Source organism: Rhinatrema bivittatum, chromosome 2 (assembly GCF_901001135.1).
Source record: "Rhinatrema bivittatum chromosome 2, aRhiBiv1.1, whole genome shotgun sequence".
In the NCBI taxonomy this organism is placed as follows: domain Eukaryota; kingdom Metazoa; phylum Chordata; class Amphibia; order Gymnophiona; family Rhinatrematidae; genus Rhinatrema; species Rhinatrema bivittatum.
In genome coordinates, this window is record NC_042616.1 from 261,021,370 (window position 1) to 261,048,016 (window position 26,647).

Genomic DNA, 26,647 nt, shown 5'->3' on the forward strand with positions numbered 1-26,647 from the left:
CATCCCTGCTCGAGCATCTGGATGTCCTGCTTGGAGCACTGCCAATGCAATGGTGCCTGTTCCCCAGCGACCACTGATGCCCCCCTCAAGCGCAATTCCCATCATTGGGTCCTCCGAGGAGGAAGATGTGCACCGATTGCTGGCGCCGTCCAGTGCGCAGGGATCCTGAGGCCTTCATTCCCCGAGCCCTTGCCCGGGCCGTCTGGCCTCCTGAGACCCTCTGTGTCCCTGGTTCCACCAGGGTTGTCAGTGCCCTCGATGCCTTTGGTTCCCTCAATGCCCAGATCTGGGGATTTGACAGACCTCACCCATGTAGGGCCCCACAGGGACCTCAGCAAGGAAGAAGGGCCTTATGATCCCTGGGGAGACTACTCTTTGGAGTCTTCCTCCGAAATTTCCGACGATCCTCTCTTGGACCCTTTGCCACCAGAGGAAAGGCGTCTGTCTTCCCTGGAGAGTCTCTCCTTTGCAGGCTTTGTACGGACCATGGCCGAGACCATCCCCTTCCAGCTTCTCACGGAGGAGGATGTGCGGCACAAGATGTTAGAGGTCCTCCAACTTGTCGATGCCCCAAAGGACACAGTAGCTGTTCCCATCCACTACATCTTTAAAGAGCTCCACCTTCGGATGTGGAAACACCTGATATCCATTGCCCCCCGTAAATAGGAAGGCGGATGTCACCTATTTGGTGCAACAGGCCTTGGGCTTCGAGAGACACCACCTTCCCCACCAGTCTGTGGTTGTGGAGTCCGCTCTCAAACGGGCCAAATGCTCCCGCACCCATGCCTTGGCCCTGCCTGGGCGAGATCATAGGGAGATCGAAGCCTTGGGCAGGAAGGTTTTTCAGGGCACCATGCTGATCGCCCGGATAGCTTCCTACCAATTGTACATGACTTAGTACAATCGGAACCTATGGAAGCAAGTCCAAGAAATTGCGGAACGTCACCCGAGGCAGCAGCAGGCGTCTTTGTCCGCTATCACACAGCAAAGTTTTGAAGCTGGAAAACATGAGGTGAGCCACCGATGATGTCTTTGAGACCGCTGCTAGGGTGGCCGCTGAGGTCATCGTTGCCTGTAGGATGGCCTGGCTCCATGCCTCGGACCTAAGGCCAGAGGTTCAGGAGAAATTGGCTGACCTCCCCTGTACAGGAGAGAATCTTTTTGGGGACAAGGTCAGGGATGCAGTAGTCCTGTTGAAGGATCACCATGAAACCCTTCAACAGCTATCCCGTCAATGCGTCGGACCCATCGTCCTCTGCATGAAAGCTTCCCGACCCAGTTCTAGGAGCTCTTTCTATAGGCAGTGGAAATATTACCCCCTGCCTCTCTCGGTCTTGCACACCCCGCACTGCTTCCAGGGGACGCTCCCACCAACAGAGGAATCCTAGACCCCAGTCAGCCCCTCGAGGCTTCAGCGATGGGGTTTTGACTGGAGGCGAGGGAGCATGAGTCAGCACGTCGTACCCCTGCCACCCGATCCCCCAGTGGGGGGCAGACTTCTCTGCTTTGCTCATTGTTGGCCCACCATCACCTCGGACCGATGTGTCCTCACTATTGTTTATCAGGGGTATAGACTAAACTTCAGAGAAATCCCAGAGGACTCTCCCCCATGTCCATCATGGGGCTCGCAGAGCTCTCCGTCCTCCTACAGGTGGGAGCAGTAGAACCAGTCTTTCGGCACCAGCACGGTCAAGAGTTCTATTTGAGGTATTTCCTGATACCAAGAGAATTGGGGGTTTGCTCCCCATTCTCGATCTCAGGATGTTGAACAAATTCCTCAGAAGGGAAAAGTTCAAAATGGTTTCTCTAGGTACCCTGATACCTCTACTCAAGAAGGGGGAATGGCTCTGCTCCCTCGATTTCAGGGATGCCTACGCCCACATCGCCATCTTTTTCAGAGACAGGAAGTATCTGCACTTTGTGGTGGGGAAGGCTCACTACTAATACAGAGTGCTGCCATTTGGTTTGACCTCAGCCCCTTGCATCTTCACCAAATGCCTGGCAGTGGTGGCAGCGCACCTAAGATGGCAGGCGGTGCACGTCATCCCTTACCTAGACTGGCTGGTCAAAAGCGATTCCCGAGCAGGAGCGCTAGATGTTTTGGCCCTAACCATGTGGGCGCTGCAGTCTCTGGGATTTATCAACTACCTGAAATCCCACCTCTGCCCGTCTCCCCAGCTGTTCTTCATAGGAGCCATTTTCCAACTGGCTCTTTGTTATTACTAAGAGAATTGAGACCTACTATGGCCTATCTGTTAAATATATGTACTGAAAGTCTGCTCAAATAGGAATGCCTTCACCATTTTTCTAAAGGTTGTTAATGCTGCTTCAGTCTTTATTTTTAGTGGAAGTGTGTTCTAGAGGGTTGGTTCCTGAATGTAAAACAGGCGTTCTCTTGATTCATCTAGGAGAACTTGCTTGAATGAAGGAATATCTAAAAGCATTTGAGAAGCTGAATGCAAGGTTTGCACTGGACAATATAGTTTTAAGGCTGCATATACGTTATGTGGGGCAATGCCTTTGATTCCTTTAAGCACTAGTATTAGTATCTTAAATTTTATTCTTGAAGAAATGGATAACCAATGATGTTTGACAAGATAAGGTGTGATGTGATGGAAAGTTGAAATTCGCTCAATAATCTTTATAGCAGAATTCTGAATATATTGCAGGGCTCCAAGGTGTTTTGAGGTAGGCCTAAGTAGAGCGAGTTACAGTAATCCACTGACATCACAAGGGGATGAATGACTGTTTTCAAGTCTAAGTCATTGAGAAAAGGTCATATTCTCCTTAACATTTTGTAACTTGAAGTATGAGTTTCGGACTACTTTTTAAATTTGTGGACGAAAAGATAATCTCGTGTCCATAATTATACCTAGATTGCTTATTTCTTCGGAAATAATTATTTTTCCTTCCACATCCAGGGTCTTAGGAATATCGTTCGAAGGGTATCTAGCTGGGTACAGAATTTCCATTTTGACAGATTTAAGACCAAATTATTATTGTTTAGCCATTGGCAAAGACGTTTGAGACCATGGGCTACCTTCAGCATTTTATCCTGAGCTGACCGTTTAATAGGAATGAAAAATTGAATATCATTGGCGCAAATTCTGTATTCTACATCAAGTTCTGCAAATATAAGACCGATCGGGGCAATATAGATGTTAAATAGCACAGCTGACAGGGCCCAACCTTGTGGCACACTAGTTTTAAATCCAAAGGGGCAGATAATGCCCCCAATAATGCAACTTTATAGTTATATCCTTTTTATTGAAAGAAGAAAACCATTGCAAAACTAAGGCCTGGAATCATCATGCCACTATAAATATAGCGTAATGATGAGCCGTGACAAACTGGGGGGGATGATAGTGAGCAGACAGCCGCATTGCAGCAGTGCATTTTTGCCTGCTGCAGTTATGGCCACGCTGCACACTATCGCCCCCGTAGCGCCAGTGAAATAGCTATAGCTATTTCCGGCACTACTGCGGGCAATAATGTGGGATACATTATCGCCTGCAGCGCTACAGGCCCCTAATTTCCCTAAACCCTGCCCAAACTCCTCCTCTTTCCCTAATTTTAAATGTTCAAATCGTGACGCGGTGGTTATCTCGTGCGTTAGGGCATTATCACGTGTGATAATGCACGTGATAACGGTCCATCGCAATTTGATAAATGACTCTGTAAGTTGCCAATTCCTACATCTCTGAGACGTCATAGCATAACTGTGCTGCTGCTTTCTTCCTTATGTTCCTCAGGTTTCTATTTTAGCTCAACTGATCTTTTCTGTCTACTCATGGACTCAATGCTATTATTTGCTTCTACTGCTCTTATGGATGATAGAGCTATTCTTTCTTCTCTGTCTGCCAATCTTTTGTCTCACTGCTATAGTGTCTCGGACAGGTTAATGATATAGTTGTGCTCATAAGTTTACATACCCCTGGTAGAATGTAAGATGTATAGAACTTTTTTGATCACACAAAACATGTCTATTATTTTTAATGTTTCAAATTAAAACAGCATAATCATTAAACCATAGCAATAAGGGAAATGATAAAATGGTCCTGTTCAAAAGTTTGCGTACCCTTAGTTCTTAATATTTTGTATTACCCCCTTTATGCATCAATGATGGCTTTCAGTCTTTTGTGATAGTTGTGAATGAGGCCCTTTATTTTCTCATGTGGTAAATCTGCCCATTCCTTTTGGCAAAAAGCCTTCAGATGCTGTAAAGTCTTTGGTTGTCTAGCTTGATCTGTATGTTTGAGTTCTCCCCAAAGTGGCTCAGTGATGTTGAGGTCAGGAGACTTGTGATGGCCACTCTAGAACCTTCATTTTCCTCTGCTGTAACCACTGAAGGGTTGACTTGACTGTATGTTTCAGATCATTGTCATGTTGGGGAAAGTCCAAAGGCACCCCATGTGCAGCTTCCTGGCTGATCAATACTACATATCTTATAAATTCTGGCAGGGGTATGTAAACTTAAGAGCACAATTATATATAATGAATGCCTCTAAAACTGAATTGCTTTTTCCTCTGACTAAATTGTCTCTCTTGTCCACCTCTTGAGTTCCTTCCCTTCTCCCACAAACACATTTTCTTTTCCTGATTTAGCCAGAGTTTTCTGGATTATTTATTACCTGTCCTTCCAAGGTTTAGGATGGGTTACAAAATACATTCATAATAAGCATAAAAACAAACTCAAAATAAATAAAAAAAATAAAGCAATAGTAAAACACAATTCTCCCAAGACAAGCAGGATGGTAGTCCTCACAGATGGGTGACATCAGATGGAGTCCTGTCATGGAACAATTTTGTCAAAGTTTCTAGAACTTTGACTGGCACACTGACCATGCCCAGCATGCCACTAACCTGTGCCACACGGGGTCCCCCGTCGGTCTTTTTTTTTTTTTTTTCTGCTCAGCGATTGCCTCGCAGTTACTAGAGCTCTGAGAATATTTTCCTCACACGGAATACTTCGAAGTTTTCTTCCAATTTTTACCTGCTTCGGGGTCCCATATCATGCACAGACTTCTGAGAAGTCCGGTAAGTCCTTTTCGCGTTTTTGCAGTCGGTTCCAAGCTGTTTACCTCCCGGAGGCTGACGGTCACTGACCGCACGCTACGTCTTTTTTCATGGCGACAGTTTTTCGGAAGTGCTCGGAGTGTCCGCGGACTAGTGTCCATAACGGACCTACACGATGTCTGCTTCCTATGTCTTGGGCCTTCCCATGACGTCCAATGTCCAAGCTGTGCTCAGATTACCCCCAAAGGCCAGCACGCCCGCGTGGAGAAGGTGGAGCACTTGTTTGGTTTCAAGCAATCTGCTCCAGCGACTCCGGTGCCGGGTGCATCAAGTCGTGGGGATCACTCTGACTTGGGACCTTCTCCATCGAAGCCCTGCCAAGAAGAGCGGGAGACCGCCCCTCACTGGCATCGCATTCGAAGACTTCAGCATCGTCGTTCTCTGCGCCGGAGAAGGACCGGGCCGAGCACCGCGGGAAGCATCGGCACCGGTTATCACCATCCAGTGCCAGCACAAACACCGTAGCAGCATCGGCCTCTGCCGAGCCCTCTCCAAAGAGGCCCCAGGGAGAGGAGGCTCCATCCTCCTCTGGACCTGGGAGCCCAGGGCATTCCCCACTGATTTCGGTGCTGGGCACTAAGCCGCTGTGGACCCCCATGGACGCTCCGGTGACACCCAGCCTGCCTCCTAGTCCAGGGTTGGTTTTGTCCGCACCCTTGTTTCGCGAGGAGCTGGACCGCATGGTCCAGCAGGCAGTGCTCAATGCCCTTTAGGGCCTTCAACCACCAATGACGCCGGCCCCCATACCGGCATCGGAACCGGCGCCCTCCATGTTGGCACCCCTCTGCGCCCAGCCAACCACCGGCAACGCCTCCAGTCTCGATCCCGATTCTGGGCTCCTCTGAGGAGGAAGATGCGGCTCCTCGCCCATCTCCGCGTTCGGAACCGCCAATGCTGGAGCCCGTCCCTGGGCCATCGAGCCTCCTGGTGGCCCGGCATCCCTCAGAGGTCCGGGTGCCATCGATGCCGGCACCTGGACCTCACCGTCCATCAGTGCCCCCACCTCATACCCTGGGTTTTAGCCTCTCTCCTCGACCCAGGTGCTTCACCGGTGAGGAAGAGGCCCTTTATGACGCCTCCTCTGAACATTCTTCGGAGGCCTCCAAGGAACTTTTCAGAGCCTTCCCCCACAGAAGAGAGATGGTGCTTACCTGCGGAGGATCTCTTCTTTGCTAGTTTCGTCAGGGACATGGTGGAAAAGATTCCCTTCCAACTTTCAACAGAGGAGGTCCTATGGTTTGTGGATGCTCCTAAGGAGGTGGTGGTCGCGGTACACGAGGTTCTTCTGGACCTCCTTTATTGTCTGTGGGAACATCCAGGTACTGTGCCTCTGGTCAATAGGAAGACGGATGCCACCTACTCTACTGTTATACATCTACTAAGAAAAAATGTATATTGTTTACAAAGTTTTACTGTGCCCAACTACTTTGATAATTGCATATTTTTGTATGATAATTGCATATTTTGTAAACCGTTAAGATAGCTCTACCGAATAACGGTATATAAAACTCTACAAACAAATAAATAAATACCTAGTGCAACAGACCCTGGGTTTTCAGAAGAGCCAGTTGCCACACCAGTCGGTGGTAGTGGAATCAGCCCAGAAAAAGGCCAAGAGGACCTGCCCTCACTCCTCCGCCCCTCCAGGAAAAGACTAAAGAGCCTTAGGCGCCCTAGGTCGAAGGGTTTTCCAGGGTTCTATGCTGATAGCTCGCATAGCTGCATACCAGTTATACATGAACCAGTATAACAGGAACCTCTGGAAACAAGTTCAAGCGTTCTTGGAGACCCTGCCACAGCAGTTTCAGGAGGGCCTGGGATCCATCCTCCAGAAAGGATGGGAGGCTGGAAAACATGAAGTGAGTGTGGCCTATGACATTTTTGAAACAGCGTCAAGGGTCTCAGTGGCAGGCATTAGTGCCAGACGCTGAGCCTGGCTAAAGGCCTCAGACCTTCATCCAGAGGTATAGAAAAAATTGGCTGACCTCCCCTGTACAGGAGAAAACCTGTTTGGGGACAAAATCCGTGATGCAGTGGCCCAACTCAAGGACCACCATGAAACCCTGTGTCAGCTATCCCCTACCACCTCTGATGCCTCCTCGGCGACTCATAGAGGTCCACATATGGATACCAGGAAGCAATTTTACAAGCAGCGGAGATATTATTCTCTGGCCTCCTGTGCTTTTGTAGCTCTGTCCTCCCAAAGAGGGCACCCTCGCCAGCAAGGAGCGCTTAGAGCTCAGCCAGCTCCCCAGCCTGGTCCTGCAGCTGGGTTTTGACTGGCATCCAGAGAGCAGAAACCAGTCCCTTCTGCCCACACCATCCGACCCACCTGTGGGAGTTTGTCTCCGCCACTTTGTCAACCATTGGTTCCCAATAACCACCGACCGATGGGTATTGTTCATCGTAGCTCACGGTTACCACCTGAATCTCCTCACTGTTCCTCCAGACTCCCCACCCTCCCCGGCGTGGAGCCTTGTGGAACACGCAGCGACCCTCGAGTTAGAACTCTCGGCCCTGCTACAGTCCAGAGCCGTGGAACCAGTTCCTCATGCTCAGCGGGGCGGGGGTTCTATTCCCGGTATATTCTCATCCCAAGAAGGACAGGCGGCCTCTGTCCCATCCTCTATCTTTGAGCCTTAACCAGGTTCCTTTGCAGAGAACGATTCAGAATGGTGTTCTTGGGCACCCTACTTCTGCTTCTGCATCAAGGGGAATGGCTCTGCTCTCTAGATCTACAGGACGCTTACATGCACATTGTGATTTTTCCTCCTCATTGCAAATATCTGCGCTTTGTAGTTTGCCACCAACACTTCCAGTACAGGGTTCTTCCCTTTGGGCGCCCCGTTCTTCCGAAGTGCCTAGCAGTGGTGGGAGCACACTTGCACCGGAACGGGCTACTTGTGTTATTTATTTAATTTATTTGCTTTTATATAATCAACATTCGATCGAGATATCACATCAGTTTACATAAAACTGAACACATAAGGCAAGAACTGCTTATTTTACATTGTAACATAGTAACTAGTATAATAGAACAAGAAACACATTTATATTATAACGTTTCAACTTGGGAATATAAGTTTTTAGATTACAATCTAAATAGAGTCTTGGTGAGATGGAGTCCTTGAGGGGGGCTTTTAGGATGCGGCTAAGGGGGGGGGGGGGAAGGGGAGGGAGGAGGGGGTGGGAACGACGGATGGCTGCGGAGTGGGCTTAAAGATGGGTTTCATCGGGTAGGTGACAGCGGGTAGTGTGTCAAGTTCGAGGTAGGGATGAGCCTGGGGGGAGGCTAAGTATCCGGTGGGAAGGCTTTTCTGAAAAGCCAGGTTTTGAGTTTTTTGAATACTTGAGTGGAAGGTTCATTTCTGAGTAGGGGTGTTCCCATATCTGGATGATTGGCTCATCAAGAGTTCAAAAGAGGGGGCCCTTCAGTCCCTCAACATGATGTTAAGCCTCCTCCGGTCTCTGGGGTTTCTTGTCAAGTACCCGAAATCCCAGCTGACTCCGTCCCAGCGACTGACCTTCATAGGAGCAGACCTGGACACCATGGTGGCCAAGGCAATCCTCCCCAACGAACACATAGCCACCTTGTCGGGCTGGCCAGATCCTCCTGCTCCTGAAGTTGCTGGGTCACATGGCACTGTCGGTGCATGTCACCCCAATGGCCCGCCTAGCCATGAGGACCACGCAGTGGACCCTGCGATCTCAGTGGCACCAAGCCATTCAAACTCTCGGCACTCGTCCAGATAACCAACCCGCTCCAGCTCTCCTTTGCCTGATGGGCACAGGAATCCAACTTGAGCAAGGGACTTCCCTTTCAGACCCCGGCTGTTCAGGTGACCTTGACCAAGGATGTCTCCAACCTAGGCTGGGGAGCCCATGTCAGCGGCCTACAAACATATAAGGGGTATGATCGAGAGCCGAGACGGCCTGCCAGATCAACTTCCTGGAACTCTGGGCGATGCAGTATGCCCTCTATGCATTCCAGGACTGCCTGTCCAATAAGGTTGTCTTGATCCAGACGGACAACCAGATAGCCATGTGGTACGTGAACAGACAGGGGAGCACAGGCTCCTATCTGCTCTGCCAAGAGGCAGCACAGATTTGGGCCTGGGCCCTATCACATTCCATGCTCCTGCGAGCCATCTACCTGGCAGGCACCGAGAATGTAGTGGCGGACCGCCTAAATCAGACATTCCAGCCCCACCTGTGGTCCCTGAACCCCTGTGTAGTGGCCAGGATCTTCCGCCGGTGGGGTCAGCGGACATAGATCTCTTTGCGTCCTCGCATAACCACAAGGTGGACTGATTCTGCTTCCTACATGGGGACAGAGGGAGACCGGCCTTAGATGCCTTCACCCACTCCTGGAGTGCAGGCCTCCTATATGGTACCCTTCGATTTCGCTAATAGGCAAGACTCTCGTGAAGCTACAGCAGGACTGAAGCTCCATGATCCTCATAGCCCCGCATTGGCCGTGTCAGATCTGGTTTCCCATTCTCCGCGACTTCTCTGTCCAGGAGCCCCTTCGCCTGGGCATCTCGCCGGACCTCATCACACAGGATCAGGGCAGGCTGCGCCACCCGAACCTCCGATCGCTGTCTCTAACAGTCTGGTTGTTGAAAGCCTAATACTTCCATTCCTCCACCTTTCTGATAATGTCTCATGGTTCCTAGAAGCTTCGCAAAAGCCTTCCACGCAGAAATCGTATGAGGCGAAGTCAAAAGGTTCTCCTCTTGGTGCACGAAGGAAGGCCTTGACCCCTTCTCTTGCCTCACGCCAAAACTTTTGGAATTCCTCTGGTGCCTTTTGGAGTCTGGTCTACAGACAATCTCTATCCAGGTACATCTGAGTGCCATTAGTGCCTACCATCGAGGGGTGGGCGACACCCCAGTCTTGGTGCAGCCCTTAGTAGGGCGCTTCATAAGAGGCTTACTTCAACTGAAGCCTCCATTATGTCCTCCTGTTGTGGCCTGGGACCTCAACATAGTGCTGGCGTGCTCATGCGCCCTCCGTTTGAGCTCCTGCGAGTTCAAGCACCTCGCTTGGAAGGTTCTCTTCCTCGTGGCGGTTACTTCTGCTCGCAGAGTCAGTGAACTGCAAGCCCTAATGACCTGTCCGCCTTACCTGAGGTTCTTCCACACAGGGTGGTACTGCTCACTCACCCTAAGTTCCTGCCTAAGATAGTGACTGACTTCCCCCTAAATAAGTCCATTGTGTTGCCCACCTTTTTCCCGAGGCCACACTCACACCCAGGTGAGTGGGCTCTGCATACCTTGGACTGCAAACATGCTCTCGCCTTTTATCTAGACCGCACCACAGTCCACAGGCTGTCCACCCAACTCTGTGTCTCCTTCGACTGGGAGTTGCGGTGGGCAAGCACACCCTCTCCAATTGGTTGGTGGACTGTATTGCTTTCTGCTACCAGCAAGCAGGCCTTCCGCTTGAGGGCCGAGTGAAAGCGCACTCAGTGAGGGCCATGGCAGCGTCAGTGGCTCACTTCCAGGCACTCCCTATCTTCTAAATCTGCAAGGCCACAATGTGGAGTTCCCTTCACACTTTCGCAGCCTATTACTGTCTGGATAAGGACGGTTGACAGGATAGCGACTTTGGCCAGTTTGTCCTCTGTAATCTGTTTCCAGTGTGACAACTCAACTCTTCCTACGTAGGGCCCAATATGATATTCAGGCTGCCCCGTTGTTGCCAACAGCACACCTGTTGTTGTGCCTGTTGCACGTTATTGGGTGCTTGTTGGCCCGGGGTGTTCCGGGGACAAGGCTGCAACTTGCTATTCACTCATCTGTGAGGACTACCATCCTGCTTATCCTGGGAGAAAGCAGAGTTGTTTACCTGTAACAGGTGTTCTCCCAGGACAGCAGGATGTTAGTTCTCATGAAACCCGCCTGCCACCCCGCGGAATTGGGTTCGCTTACGTTTTCTTATTTTATTTTTTGCTTGTGCTTTTTTGCTATAAAACGAGACTAAAGGGGACCCCGTGTGGCCACGGGGTTAGTGGCATGCTCAGTGTGCCAGTCAACAAAATTGTTCCGTGACAGGGCTACATCTGATGGTCACCCATCTGTGAGGACTAACATCCTGCTGTCCTGGGAGAACACCTGTTACAGGTAAGCATCTCTGCTGAGCAGTCAAATCATATGATTATATTGGATGCCTCCCTCTCTTTACATCTTCACTTATGTAGAATCTGTACCTCTCTAATATCTGCAAAGTCTATATTTTCGTTGTTCAACAGTTCTCTTTTAATTTACACATTCTTTTGCATGCCTTGATTACTGTAACAGTTTCTTGTTTAGGCTCCCTATCTCTTCAACACACACTCTTAAACATCTCCTGATTTCTGCTTCATACCTACCCTGGTAAGTATTCTCTTGCTTCTCTACCTCCCCCCAGTCTGAACTCCTTTCATTGGTTATTTATCCAATACCACTCTCAATTCATGTTACTGATGTTCACCTTCAAGCACATTTTATTTATTTATTTATTTATTTATTTGTTTATTTATTTAGGGGTTTTATTTACTGTGGTTCCAAGATAAGATCACAACGGTTAATACAAACAACTAATACATGGGGGAATGGAACAACTCCCCTATGAGGAAAGACTAAAGAGGTTAGGACTTTTCAGCTTGGAGAAGAGACGACTGAGGGGGGATATGATAGAGGTGTTTAAAATCATGAGAGGTCTAGAACGGGTAGATGTGAATCGGTTATTTACTCTTTCGGATAGTAGAAGGACTAGGGGACACTCCATGAAGTTAGCATGGGGCACATTTAAAACTAATCGGAGAAAGTTCTTTTTTACTCAACGCACAATTAAACTCTGGAATTTGTTGCCAGAGAATGTGGTTCGTGCAGTTAGTATAGCTGTGTTTAAAAAAGGATTGGATAAGTTCTTGGAGGAGAAGTCCATTACCTGCTATTAAGTTCACTTAGAGAATAGCCACTGCCATTAGCAATGGTTACATGGAATAGACTTAGTTTTTGGGTACTTGCCAGGTTCTTATGGCCTGGATTGGCCACTGTTGGAAACAGGATGCTGGGCTTGATGGACCCTTGGTCTGACCCAGTATGGCATTTTCTTATGTTCTTATGTCATATTCATGCATTATCTAGTTTAGTGCATTTTCCAGTTTCTTACAATTCTAAATACTAATTCTAGGTCAAAACAATATCAGGAATACATTAAGGTGCTATTTCATTTCATTATCCTGTGTACCATACTCATAATGCCGTCTTTTACATTTTTATATTGTTCAATTCTTTTTACTCAGTTTACTAATATTTTTAAAGATCTGGTAGTGACATCAGTTTATTGGCCTTTATGTTAAATTATAGGCTTTTCTAAAGAGCCATGTTTTCAGTTCTCGTTTGAAACTTTTTCTGTTATCAGACGTAGTGGCTCTGGGAGAGAGTTCCATAACTTAGGGCCTGCTATGGAAAACATGCGGTCTCTTATTTCCGTTAAGCATGTGCTCTGTGGTGTTGGCATTTTTAGCAATCCTTTGTCTTGCTATCTTAGGGCTCTCTGCGGTGTGTATGGTTGAAGAGTCACTCCTAATAGGCATGGGTTAATGTTGTTGATATTAAAAATGAGTCAATACTTTATAGTGGATTCTGTATTGTACAGGAAGCCAGTGCAGTGCTATCAGTGAGGGGGTGATGTCGAATTTCCTTGTTCCTTGTAGCAGTCTGGCTGAGGCATTTTGTGGTAGTTGTAAAGGTTTTATGAGTCCAGAGGGTAGGCCTACCGGTAGTAATACGGAGTTGCAGTAATCTATGTTGGAAAATATTAGAGATTGTAGAACAGTGCAGAAGTCCTGTATTGTTAGTAAAGGTTTCAGTCGATGTAATAGAAGCTTAGAGTATCCTGTTTTAATTAGTTTGCTTATATGCTTTTTCATTGACAAATTTTCATCAATCTGTATTCCTAGGTCTTATACCTGGTCAGAAGGAGTAATGTTAGTTTCCTAGGTCTAGGATTAGCGGTTTGATTATTGAAGAATTTCTCCTCAACCACACAATTTCAGTATTTTTTTGTGTTTAGTGTTAATTTCAGCTGAGTTAGTCTCTGTTGTATTGCCTTTCATGCATGTTGACAGTGTTGAGGTAGTTTTTTCAAATGATTTGTCGAATGGGATGTAGGATTGTATGTCGTCTGCTTAAAAGGTTTAATACTAGAAATGTAATATTTGCAGATAAAATACCAGTTAATAGAATAAACAATCTTTTTGAGCAGTCAATATTTACTAATCATTTTTCTGAAATATTTTACAGATTTTATTTTTATAGTATATAGTCTTTGGAAAGAAATTCTATTAGCCTGTATTTCTGAAATATCTCACTGATCATGTTTTAAACTAATTATTTGTGAATTGGTCATTATATTTCATGAGCATCTACATATGACCTTCAAACAGATGTTATATTAAACTATTTCTGTCCAAGGGAGAGATTAGCCATATGTTTGCCATTATATTTTTCAAAGCGATGCAGTCTGGGAAATAGATGGCGTTTGTATGTTAATACTTACTGACTTAAGTTTTTATAAATAGTTTTTTAATGTAATCATTTATTAGATAAATGACAGAAATATATGTGGTATTACCTTTGTGGTTTTGGACTAGAATTCAAACCTTTTTGATGCAATAAACAGGGTAAAATAATTAGCTGTGACCATTGAATAGAGGAATCTGTTCACTGAAAGGCTTTAAATGTTTACTTTTAGTTGACCTGTTGGGCTGTTGTACTTTTTTTGTTATGTTTGTGGACCCTTTGGCTGGTTGGAACAGCAGAAGGCGGTTCGGAAGCTCGATGCTGGCTGACGCTCTGGTTTATGGTGAAGTCCTTTGTGACCAAGGACTAGACCCTCACTGGACGAATGGACGGTGTTTGGGCTGTAGAGGAAGAAGACTCTTCGCCCTGGAGACCGGCACTCCCCCGGGAGGAGCCCTTAGGAGTCCAGCCGCTGGGACTTTAGGAGATTCACCCTGGAAGCCGAAGTCCCCCCAGGAAGAGCCCGTAGGGACACGGCCGCTGGGACTTAGGCGACTTCCTGATGATGCGGATGGTCCGGATGCAGGCGCCTCCTGCAGGTCGTGGTTCCGGACGGCTGGCGCCTCCAGCAGGTCATAGGAAATCCAGAAGTCAGTCCAGGAGTCAGAGACCAAGGATGGTCCGCAGCTAGTCCAGAGGTCGATATCCAGAGAGCAGTCCGCAGCCAGTCCAGGGGTCGATATCCAGAGAGCGGTCCGCAGCCAGTCCAGGGGTCGATATCCAGAGAGCGGTCCGCAGCCAATCCAGGGGTCGATATCCAGAGAGCGGTCCGCAGCCAGTCCAGGGGTCGATATCCAGAGAGCGGTACGCAGCCAGTCCAGGGTCGGAGCCAGAGAGCGATCCAAAGCCAGTCCAGGGGTCAGAGCCAGAGAGCGATCCAAAGCCAGTCCAGGGGTCAAGTCCAGAAGAATCCACAGCAAGGGAAGCAGGCAGAAGCGGGACGAAGACAACCAGGAACACAGCAAACACTGGACAAGTCCAGGAACCTTGTTGCAAGGCACTGGGGGATCCTAGAAGCAAGATATTTATGACTGAAGGCGTCTGACGTCATCCTCAGCTGTGCAGCTGATTTTCCCGCGCTGGCCCCTTTAAGAAAGGCTCCTCCCCGTGCGCGCGTGTGTCAGGGGGCGGGGCCAGCTGTGCCGAGTCGTCGACGTCTCTCCCAAGGAGGGAGAGACGTGCTGAGGGGCCTGCAGGCCCGGGGAAGCTCTGAAACGGCCCGGGCCGCCCCCGAGGTAGGTGGAGGGACCGGGGCACGGCCCGGGACCGCAATATTTTTTTTTCAGACTATTTCTGGCCACTTACCATCTTGTGTTTTAAGACTGTATTTTAGCTTGAAAATACTAAAGGTATACTTCAAAATTCCAGATACCCCCAAAAATCCCATACATGCATCATTATCACGTAACTGCTGTGTATGAATTTCAATACAGGAAAGTAATCTTTGCCATTGTTTGTAATGGTGTAATTCACCGAATTTACTTTAAAGAAGCAATGCTTCCTGGATTGCTCAAGATACTGACTTGCCTGCTTTTCTCCATCCCTTTCCTATGCCAGTGACACTTCTACTTACATGCTCTCCCTTCCCTATGATGATGATTGTGGTCAGACTCCCTGATGGTGTCCTAATCCCCAAGGTGCCAAACTCTTTCATCTTCTCCATGACTGTTACTGCTGTTTATATAATCTCTAACTGTGATTGTCCAAATAGCATGTTAGAGTTATCTATCTTCTCTCTTAGGCCGATGCAATATAGTGCGCTCGGCCGAGCGCATGGCTTTACATTCGCTTGGTCGCACGTTTTAGATGCCTGTCCAAAACTCCTCATGCAGTAAGGGGATTAGTGTATCCAAAACATGTGTCCAAACCAGCGTGTAGCTAATAGCACTCATCACATGTAAATTCATGTTGAGGAGGCTATTAGCTATTACCCTCCAATGTAAAAAAAATTGCTGCATGGCCATGGCGCCCATTTTAACGCTGCAAATTTAACACCTGCCCGGGAGCAGGCGCTAAAGCATGTGGTGCTCAAGAGCTGATGAAAAAACCCCAAAAAATCCTTTCTGTGATTTCTTCTATTAGTATCCTAGCGATACTAAATAGGGGCAACCACAGAAAGCAGAGATATGTCTTGCCCAAGGGCTTAACAAAAAAAAAAAAAATCCTGTTTTCTGTGGTTCCTCATATGGGGCGGGGAGGAACCACAGAAAACATCCCCAAGGTCTGGCCCAATCGCCCCTGCCAGCAGTGAATGAAGGAGTGAATACATTAATATTAAGGGTCAGGCATGTGATATTCACTCGTTCACTTCCTGGTGATTGGTCCATTTACTGTCACATGTCAGTGAAAAGACCAATCCCCTTTCAGAAGGCTGTCCTGAAAGGGGATTGGTCCTTTCACTGACATGTGACAGTTGAAAGGACCAATCTGGAACAGCTCTACCAGTGATGGGGAGGGATCTCTGGCCAGGCTATTCTATATGCGCAACCACTTCTCCTGAGTGCCCGATGCACAGTGCTAGGGATGCACAAATTACCCATTGTGTGTCCTTTTTCACGCTGCAGCTCATTTGCCTATTGTATTGAGTGCCAGGACAGGTGGATGGGTGTGCACTTAAAAAACATGCGCCTGGTTTGGTTGCACGTTTTTTATGTGCTGATGTTGCATTCTTGACTTCTATTTGATGGTTCTCTGTCTGTGCTGTTCAAACTCTGACCACAAGGGGATGCTCCCTGCTTTAGAACATTAATACTGTGGAAATTGAAACTGTGCAGATGTGCAAAGAGCCTCAGGATTGGAAGGAGGCAGTGGGACAGGCAGGATGAGGCCAGAACTGGAGAAATAGGAGAGCAGGAAGGGACAGAGTGCTGGCATTGGCCTCCGGAAATGGAGGCAAAGTGCTGGGTTTGTACTGGGGAAAGAGCGACAGAGTGCTGGTGTCAGGCTGGGAGATGGGGCCATATAGTCTATGTACATTAAGCACATTCAGTTTATGCAGTATTAAGGAAAATTACTTCTACTCCTTCTGTCCCATACCTGTGCTTTGCAATAGGGTAGGGATGCAGGAAGAGTGTGTGTGTGTGTGCGTTACTCAGTTCCCCACATGCATTCTTCTTCCCCTCACCAGTCCACCCCCACTCTAGATATGAATGTGTATATATTGTAGATATGTATATAATACAGTAGTTCCCAACCTCTTTTGTGTTATGGCACACCAGCATTGGACTCACTTCATCATGGTACACAGCACCTTCCCTATCCCCCTCTCCCTGGCATCATTCTCTTTTTTTTTTCTCCCTCACCAGTCCCCTCATATCATGTTTTTTTTTCTTCCTTCTCCCTCCATCTCCCACTCACTCAAATCACCAGCTTGTCCCCTCTTTCTTCTCCCTTCACTCCACCACCCTTGTCCTCATGACCTTCTCTTTCCTTTCCCTCCCCTCCACCTCTGGTATCATTACCTTCTCCTTCAGTCCCTTACCCCCTATCCCCCCCCCCCCCCCGGTATCATCACCTTTTCTTTCCTTTTCTCTCCTTCCACCATGCTGGAATCATCACCATCTCCATCAACCTCTCTCCTACCCTCTCCCTTCCATGCATAAGTACTTTTTCTTTCCTTCCCTTCCCTCTCCCCCAGCTTCCTAGCATATTCAATTGACTCTTTTAGCAGCACTTACCTGGTGCTGATTCTTTCTTCTATGCCTGATTCCCTCTGTAATAGGAAGTGCATGGGACCAGCAAGACTTGTGAGTCTTGCTGTTTCAACTGCAGAGGAGAGCCAGCAGAGGGGAGAATAGAAGCAGCATCAGAAAAGTGCTGCTCTGACTCCCTCTGCTTGGTGGGAGGATGTCCTGCAGGGTAGCTGTTGTAGGGGAAAGAGAAACTGAAGATTATCGTGGCATATCAGAACTACAGTTAGGGCGCACTAGTATGCCACGGCACACCAGTTGGGAAACGCTGATACGATAAATATGTGAGGAAACTGAGGCATCACACTACCTGTCTGAACATCCTTTCTACTTTTCCCCCATCTTCTGCAGTTCTTTTGAAGAAATGTATCTCGTGTGTAACTCCTGATCCTATATTCCTTAATTGAGGTGCTGAAACATGTTAAGTAGTGAAATAGCTGTGTTTCCAGCAGAATGACTTCCATCCTGGCGGCATTCCTAGACAGGGCAATCCAAAGAGCAAGACAATGTTAGAATCTTGCACATACCTTTCACATGACAGCGCACAGTGTTTCCATTGAAGCCATCATACTGGCCCTGAATTATTCCCTTCTGTTGGACATTTTTTTAATTTTTATGTTTTTTGGTGGGGGAAGGGTGTTGAGGAAGAAGACGTCAAGAGTTTAATACTTTTAGTGCTATTGAAGATATTTTAAACTTTGACCTTTGGCAATTACACAATAAATGCAACTTGAAAATACTATGGCTGCTATATGTAATGTTTACTTGTCAGGACAATATCCATAAATAAGCTGGTGTGTGAGGCAAATTACTTATGCTGTAATTTATACAAGTTTATGATTGATTCTAATGTTTCAGATAATAACTCTTCCCATTTGACTTAGATAATGGATCTTTTTGATTCAGGAGTTTATTAAGTCTATCACAATGAATCTATCACAATAAACTCAATGATTGTCAAATGTTAAAATTACATCTTCAACAATTTCTTAGCATATGGACAGGTGGATCCAGAACCAGTAAGTTATGCATCTCCACCAGCAGATGAAGACAGAGCAAAGCTGTCCTTCCCCTGTAGTATCATCAGCCCACCAGTATTCTCCATCTCCAGCAGATGGTGGACATGCATCTCCCTACTGGGGATTGCTTAAAAAAATAATTTAAAGGAGAAAAGAAGAAAAATTAATTTGCCCCGCGCTCCTGTGGTGGTACCTTTTGGTCCTTCCCTCAGTCGAGAATTTCTGAGGTGAAATCCTTGAATCCCTTCCTCAGAGGAGTGCCTTGGTCTGGTAGCTGGTTTTCAACCAGTGTGGATTTAGCTATAAAAAAAAAAAAAAAAAAAAAAAGCCGAAAGGCAAGAGGGTGTAGGAAGCTGAGTGTGGCGGTGAAGGTCTTTGCTCTCTCCCCCCGCAGCTGGAGACCGACCTTGTACTCAGCTGGAACAGGCTGAGTTCAGGTAAAGAATATTCTGAAAAAAAAAAAAAAAAGAGAAGAGGAGTTGGTAGGGATTCCTCTTTCCAGTCTCCGTGCTCAGTGCACCGATCTGACGTTTGTTCCCATCTCCGGGAGAGCTTAACATGGGCAGCTTGGCGGGTTGAGCAGCCTTTTTTGGCTAGGCCCCACTCACGGGCTTGTTTTGTTCGCCACGTGGTAGGTCACGGTGGTGTTTTTGCGCATTTTCCTGCACATAAGACTGCCTTCTGTAGTTGCGTCTGTTTGTGCCTGTGCGCCCAGCTGTGTGTCCGGTTAAGCACCTGGTTTTGCGCCTTGATAGGCACATAGGAGCGCTTACTAGGACATACAGTTTAAGCGCGCTCACACACACAAACACTTATTTCGCGCAGTATCTGAAGCGTCCTAGTGGGAGTTTAGTTTGTGCACTTATCAAAGCCCGGTGTTGAGTGCATAACTTTTGGATGCCCAAATTTTGGGTGCCTAGTTTTTGCAACGCAAACACAGCTGGCTGTACTCTTGTCAGATGCCTGTTGGGGCATATTGGCAGACTGATGGCCCCCATAGCAAAGAAGCCTAGGCGCCTTGCCCTTTGTGTTGCTTGTCATATTCGGGATCCCAGCCTGGCGTTCCCTGTGCCTTTTCTTGGGTAGAATTTTTTTTTTCGAAGACTGCAATCTTTTCTTCAGGCGCAGTCCTCTGCCCTGGCCAATCTTAATAGGTCAGGTTCGCAGGCTGCGGATTCCCCTACACCTGGTGCTGTGGGTAAACAGAGGATGCCTAGATCTGCTACGGATCTCCCTGATAGGGACCCAGATGGCACGGATGATGAAGCCGATCCTTATTCCCTTGGAGGATGGGGAAATTCCTCTGGGATTGGAGCTGTATTGAACTGTTATGTTTCTTTCATAGAGATGTTACTAGCTCTGATTTCCCAGACATTGAAGATGCTGGGAGTACCGGGGGTTGAATCCATGTCTGAGCCAAATAAAGATCCTATTATGGAGGCCATTCAAGAGTTGATTGATCTTGAATGGGGTGCTCCGGAAGCTAATTGTAAAGGGGGATGAGCCTTGGAAGGAATGTACCCCCCTGGATCCAGCTGCAAGAGAGCAATTGCACTTTCCGAAGGTGGATGCGCTTGTGTATGCGCTTGTGTATGCAGTTACCCAATCCCTGTAGATTGGGGAGCGGCCTTGAAGGATGCACAGGATAGGAGAATTGAGACTATCCTTAAACAGGCTTTTGAAGCAATGGCAATGAATTTGCAGATAGCTTATAGCTTCTTCTTGTTCCCTGGTGGCTTGCTCTTATTTACAGCTCTCTCAGGAAGTTGCTGGTATGAAGGGCCATGATGGAACCAGCAGCCGCCTTTTTGGCAGTTGCGGGCTGCGATTTGGTCCGCACTTTGGCCAGAGGGGTCGCTTTGGTAATAGCTGCCAGATGTCAGCTATGGCTGAGAAATTGGTTGGTTGATAATATCTAACCTTACGAAGTTGCCCTGTAAAGGCTCGCTCTTATTTGGGAGCGAGCTGGAGAAAATGGCAAATAAGTGGTAACAGAGAAACCTGGGATGAGTCCCAGGTTTCTCTGTTACCAGAGGATAAGAAACAGACACCATGCTCGTCCAGCATGAGAGATTACACTAGGGGTTCATACGTTTTTGACCCTCCAGAGGGGAGTGACTTTTCAGAGGGCTCTATCTTTGGGTAGGTCTGTCCTTTCGTCTCAGGCAGCCCAGAAGGGGCACAGGCTCGGGTAGTGGAGCCCCCCCCCCTCCCCGATCCTCCCAATGAAGGTTTGCCGACCCACCCCACGGGATCAGGAAATAGGGGTTTGCCTCTCTTTTTTATTGGCGGTGGGTTGAGATCACGTCAGACCAGTGGGTTCTGGAGGTGATAAGAGATGGCTATGAGCTGGAGCTTTGCAGCGTCGGGATATTCATGGTGTCTCCTTGCAACTCTCCGAAGAAGACAGGCAGTAGAGTGCTCGTTGTCAAGACTCCTCACCTTGCAGGTTGTGTTTCTAGTGCCTAAGTCTCAAGAAAATACTGGCCAATATTCCATTTTTATTTTGTTGTGCCAGAGAAGGAGGGCTCCTTTTGCCCCATCCGGGATCTCAAGGGGGTCAACCATTATTTGCGGGTGACTTATTTTCGCATGGAAACTTTGCGCTGCTTGATGATGGCAGTACAGTCAGAGGAATTTCTTATGTCTCTGGATTTGTTTGAGGCGTACCTTCATATTCCCATCTGGCTAAAGCACCAACAATTTCTGCGTTTCGTGGTTTTGGAGCATCAATATCAGTTTTGAGCACTACCTTTTGGATTGGCCACTGCACCCATAACTTTTTCCAAGGTTATGGTGGTGGTGGTGGTGGTGGCAGAGCTGAGAAAGGATGGTATTCTGGTACACCTGTACTTAGATACTAGTGTGTCACAAGGTCCTGGGAGGTGTGTTGCAGGGCCAGCAAATAGCTGCCTCCTTATCAGCCCCGGGTGGGAGTTGGTTGACTTCTCTTATACTGGGCTTGATGGGAGGCTGCTCTCACTTCCTTCTCTTCTTTCTGGCCCAGTGGGAGGCTGCTTCCTCCTTCACCCAGATCAGAGCGAGACATTGCCAGATTCTGCTGTTCTGGACCTGATAGGATGCAAACTTTTATCTTCCTGTACTGAAGTGATGCTGCTGCTGATTTCTTCACCCTGTAGAGAGTGGGGGAAAGGAGGTTGGGGATGCTGGGAAGATGAAGGTGAAAAGGAGAGGGAGTGTGGAGGTTGCTAGCAGGAAGGGATGGGAAACTGGAGGTCGGGGTAGCTGGGTAGGGAGAGTCAAGCAAGGGAGAGAGGGAGCACAGGGAAGAGGATATGGGGGGGTCAGAAATGCTGGGCAGGGATATGAGTGTGAATAGATGATTGAAAGGGAGTAATTGGGAAAAGTGAAGGATGATGAAGGCATGGAAGGGGAGTGACAGGGTACAAGAGACATATGTCACTTTGGGGAATGTGCATTTTTCTATCTTTGTACTTTGCTTAGTGTTGGAGGAAATGTATTTCTGTTTCTAGCTCTCCAGTTTTGCACTGCATGCAGAGTGGCTTTTTGAGGATCCCATTCCAGTTTGTCTCCACATTTGTAATTTGTGGTCTTTTATTCTGTATTTGTTAAAGGTCGGATCTGTATGTGTGACTGAGGTGAGGTATTTTACTAGTAGGTAGGGATTTGTTTAAATCTTTGTTGTGTTTGATAGTTCTCAATAGGACATGCATTGGTGCTGCACTGCTGCCTTTTCATAGGAAGAGCTATCGCTGTTTGAGTTCTTGGAATTAGTGTTGCGATGGTATGGAAGGTTTGCTACACATGTGCTGAGCAGTTTTTTTTTTTTCAGGTTTTGTATTTTACAATGTGCCTGGTAGAAAGGGAGTTGGCGTTTCTCTTACTGAGATAGAATCAGAATATCTTTTTTATATTGGGGTTGAATTTGAAATATCCTAGTTCTGCTCTGCATCCATTGTTTGGGGATGAGGGGGGGAGGCGGGGGCAAGTTCCTGTGAATGCAGAGTATATGTTTACATTTAGACCTGTGATGGACAAGTGTTCAGTGTGTTACACCTGTAAGCATTATCTGTCACGTGTGTCCCCATAGAAAAAAGGTTGAGAACCACTGCTCTAACCCATTATGTTTCTTTCCTGCTCATTTTTTCCACTATGTTGTTATGCCACCTTTTTCTCTTTTGCAGTTTATTGCTTCCCCTGTCTCCTTTAGTTTTTCTTTCTCTCTCTCCACTAATGATAATGCAGCCTCTTTGCTGTAGTAGAGTGGAAAAACTTAAAATGTCAGCAAGGGAAATGTAAGTGGCCACAGAAGCTCACTTGTCTAAACCATTTTCTAGTGACGTGAACAATGAAGATCACATTTTTGCTTTGTAGACACTGTTTGATAATCAGAACAATGCTGCAAAGAAGGAAGAGACAGGGGCGAGTAATAAACATGATGCTTCCAAGAAGATGTCAGTCGAGAGAGTTTATCAGAAGAAGACACAACTGGAGCACATCCTCCTTCGTCCTGACACATACATTGGATCAGTGGAACCATTAACGCAGGTACATTTCTTTTTTGAAATCTGAAATTTCAGGGATGTCAACATAGTAAATATAGCAAGTATGCTTATACTAGTGGAAGGCTTTTAAATAAATTAGCATGCAGCACAATAAAAAAAAAATATAAAATCTGAAAACTGATGTTTTTTAAAGACTGGTGGATGACATCTCAGGCTTATGTTGAATGTGCTGTGGTTGATAATTGGCAGTGCCCTGCATAACTTTAACTGTTGTGCTCTGGTCTTCTAATTAATCAGTTGTCAGCTAATTGTATAAGCTTTATGAAGTATGCCTTTACTCAGTAATAATTTATTAAAAGCTTTCCAACATGAATACTTTTTAAAGACATTGATGAAGTAGGTGTGTTTGTGTGTGTAAATGATAGGCAGACACTAACAGTATCTCCCCACCCTCCTTTCATTGCCTACTAGGAGAGTTGTAGAGAATTGTAAAGTCTTGGTGACTACACTTGTTACTTGTGAATATTCAGAGCATAGAATGATATGGTGGACTGGTGTACACTGTGAAATTGAATCTAAAGATCTGACAAAGCTTGGACTATTTCTCTCTTAATAAGCCAAACTTGTTTGGGAGTGAAATGTGTGAATTATTATATTTCTAAATTAGCTGTGCTCTGGAGTAAAGATGAGGTGTCTGAGCCAGCTTTAGTTTGACATTTTTCAGGCATATAAAAATATTCCAGTTATCTGAGAAGGTTAAATTGGACAAGAAACCACAGAAATGAATTGGACTTCTTTGTTGATTGTGGTAGCCAAATATAATAGATGGAACCTGAAGATCATTTTCTATTTTTTTTTTTGTCTGAGAAATGCTGCAAGGTTAGTCTAGTGAGATACTGGAAGCATTTAGGTATGTCACAATTTCTTTTGAAAGTTTGCTATGCAATATCACATCACCTAAAACAGGGCTTCTCAAACTTATTCTTGGGATGTTTCACCCAGTCTGGTTTTTAGGATATCGCAATGAATATCCATGAGGTAGATTTGTTTCTCCGAGGACAAACAGGATGGCAGTCCTCACACATGGGTGACACCATCGGATGGAGCCCGTCAAGGAACTATGATCTCAAAGATTCTAGAGCTTTCAAATGTGCTCTTTTGAGCATGTGCAGCTGTAGTTATTACCTTGCCCCTAGGCAGTCCCTTAGTCTTTTTTTCTATGGAGCCATGTGGCCACGGTTTTCAGCTTTGCTCTCTCCTCACAGTTTTTGTGGTGATTTTTTTTTCTGGAGCTGCATCTGTTTTTCTGTTTCTTTTACCTTACGGTAGCTTTCTTTTTCTCTTTGTTTCTCTGCTAGCTGCATGGCTTGCCTTAGTCACAGTGCAGCCTGGCAGAGTCCTATTCTATTCCTTAGTAAATAAATACTATTAGTTTCTGTGTCCTCTCTTTGCTCTGACGTTTTGGTGCTTTTGGTGCTGGCAGGACAGAAAGAATGGAGTCCATGTGTGTTCCACGGGAGGCCACTGAGCCTGGGGACTTGCTTGAGTTCTACCTGGGTTGGACTTCCATATTGTTTCACCCATCGATCGGCATCGATGGAGGCTCGTACAGTGAAGGAATCAAAGACCACACCGTTTTGTGTGTGGGGAGCTCATCCTCCCCACGTTCTTAGGAACTAGCCTCCATTCCTGCTTGCTAGTGATGACAGTGCAGTTGCCTTGTGAGAGAGGGTGAGCAGTAACCTGGGCAGGCAGCATTGCTGCTGCACCTTCGATGCCATGTCCAGTATCGATTGCCTGTGCATGTTGATAGGATCGCGTTGGGGACCAGGACTGCATTGAGCGCCATGGTCACTCTTGATACCATTGAGGTGCGTGGCTGCCCTTGATGCCATAAGGGCCTTTGACTGTGGGTGCCATTGTGCATGCTGTCGAGCGCCCTGGCTGCAGGTGAGAGCCCTTCCGCACCATAGATGTCAGGCACCATCGTGTGCTGTAGATGCCATCAAGTGGCATGAACTTCAATACAGCAGAGTAGCAGCATGGACCGTGAGCGTCATCGAGGGCCTTGGACTGATGCTTTGAAGTCAGAAGTGCCATGATCATCCTCAACGCCATTGAAGCTGCCCTCAATGCCATTGAGTTGCGTGGCTGCCCTCGATGCCATCAGGCATGTTGCCAGTGATGCCATTCGTGGCCACTCTCGATGTGGGGCACCCTGGGGAGCACTGGGATCGCCATCAAGCACTTTGATCGTCCTCTAGGCCGCCACCTGTCGGGATGTGGGAGTCCCAAGATCCCTGAGCGCCACGGAAGCCCTCAGGTGACAGGGTTTCAGACCTTGGACAGTTTTGGCACCGTCAAGTGTCTGGGTTGCTATCGACCGGAGACACCCTTGAGTGCTGAGGTATTTAGGGTGCATCATGGATCAGTGTCCTTGAGGCTATTGAGCATTCAGGGTGCTGATGAGCCCCTTTGTGGTGTTAGGATAGGGCACTGAGGAGCATTGTTATGTGCCATTGATGGCATGCGGCTGGGTGTCATGGACGCTGATGCTCTCAGGTGCCCTGAGCTGCTGTCCAGCGCTGAAGGAACGGAGGTCATAGGGTGTCAGTGGGTGTCAGTGGGTGCCATCAGGCTTTGAGCACCCTTAGTACTGATGAGCGCCAAAGTTGTTGCCAAGGCTGTCAGTCATGGGTGCTGGATGCCATTGAGCTCACAACATCGATGCCCTCGGATGCATGAGTGAGCTGAGGGGAACTGTCATTGGCACCAGCTGTTATCGATTGCCTTCAAGCACTATGGGGATCATTGGTACTCTCGGACCATCGACATCTTCGGGAAGCAGGGACTACATCTGTGCTGTTGACTGTCAGAACTTTTCAGCCTTTGGTGTTAGCGAGTCATCAGTGCTTTTTGGCACTGTGGGCACATGAGTGCTGCCGGGTTGTTGACATTAGCAGGAGCCTGGGCCGCCATCAATGGTGCTGTATGCCATCTAACATTGTCGGGGTCCTGGGCGTGGTCTAGCACTGTCAGAGCCCTGGGCATGGTGTTTGATGTCATAAATGCAATCCATTGTTGCTTAACAAAGAGAGCATTATTGGCACTGCTAGCGCCGTCGCCACTGTGAGCACCGGTTAATGCGGTAGGATGCTGCGGGACACCACCGCAGAGCTCCATGGGTTTCCCTTACGCCATTTCATGTCTGACAGGGTGGTGAGCCATTCATGCAATTTCAAGGGCTCTGAGCAGCCTGTTGGAGCAATATCAGGTACTGTGGGTACCATGGGAGCAATGCCGCAGAACGCTGCCCACCACCATGGACTGCCATAGTTCAAACTGCAGTGTACATGCTGACTCCTTTATGAGTTAGTGTGACAGTGGAGCACATCATGCGTGGTTGAGTACAGTGGGGTGGGGGTGGGTGGTGGTCATCAACTCCTCCAAGCGCCTCAGGTGCTGGCAGGTGGCATTCTCTCTGTTGGCTGCCATGCACAGCTGTGCCAGAGCTAGCGGGACCACCATCGTTGCATCAAGGAATTAGCTTTCTTGTCTGTTTTGCACTTTAGCGTGCTATGGGACACTAACGAGGAGAACGCCTTCACAAACTCTTTGATTGCTTTTTGGCAGTGCTCAGCCATAGACTAAAAGGTGGTGCTTGGTCCTTGCTGTACTCACAAGTGTGGTAATGGGGGGCATATGTGCAGGACGGAGTACTGCTGCATTAATACTGGTCATTAAGTTTTTAAAGCAGAGGGCACTTTCTCCAGTTGCCATCTAGTATATGGGTGTGTGTGTGT

The 26,647-nt window shown here is 47.4% G+C and overlaps 1 protein-coding gene across 1 annotated transcript in view; it reads left to right on the top strand.

The window, feature by feature from the left end:
• TOP2B (DNA topoisomerase II beta) overlaps positions 1 to 26,647 on the top strand; it is a 777,593-nt gene that overhangs the window by 67,231 nt on the left and 683,715 nt on the right. Inside the window, 1 exon segment of the mRNA XM_029589448.1 lies at positions 22,714 to 22,887. Coding sequence (XP_029445308.1) covers positions 22,714 to 22,887 — 174 coding nt within the window.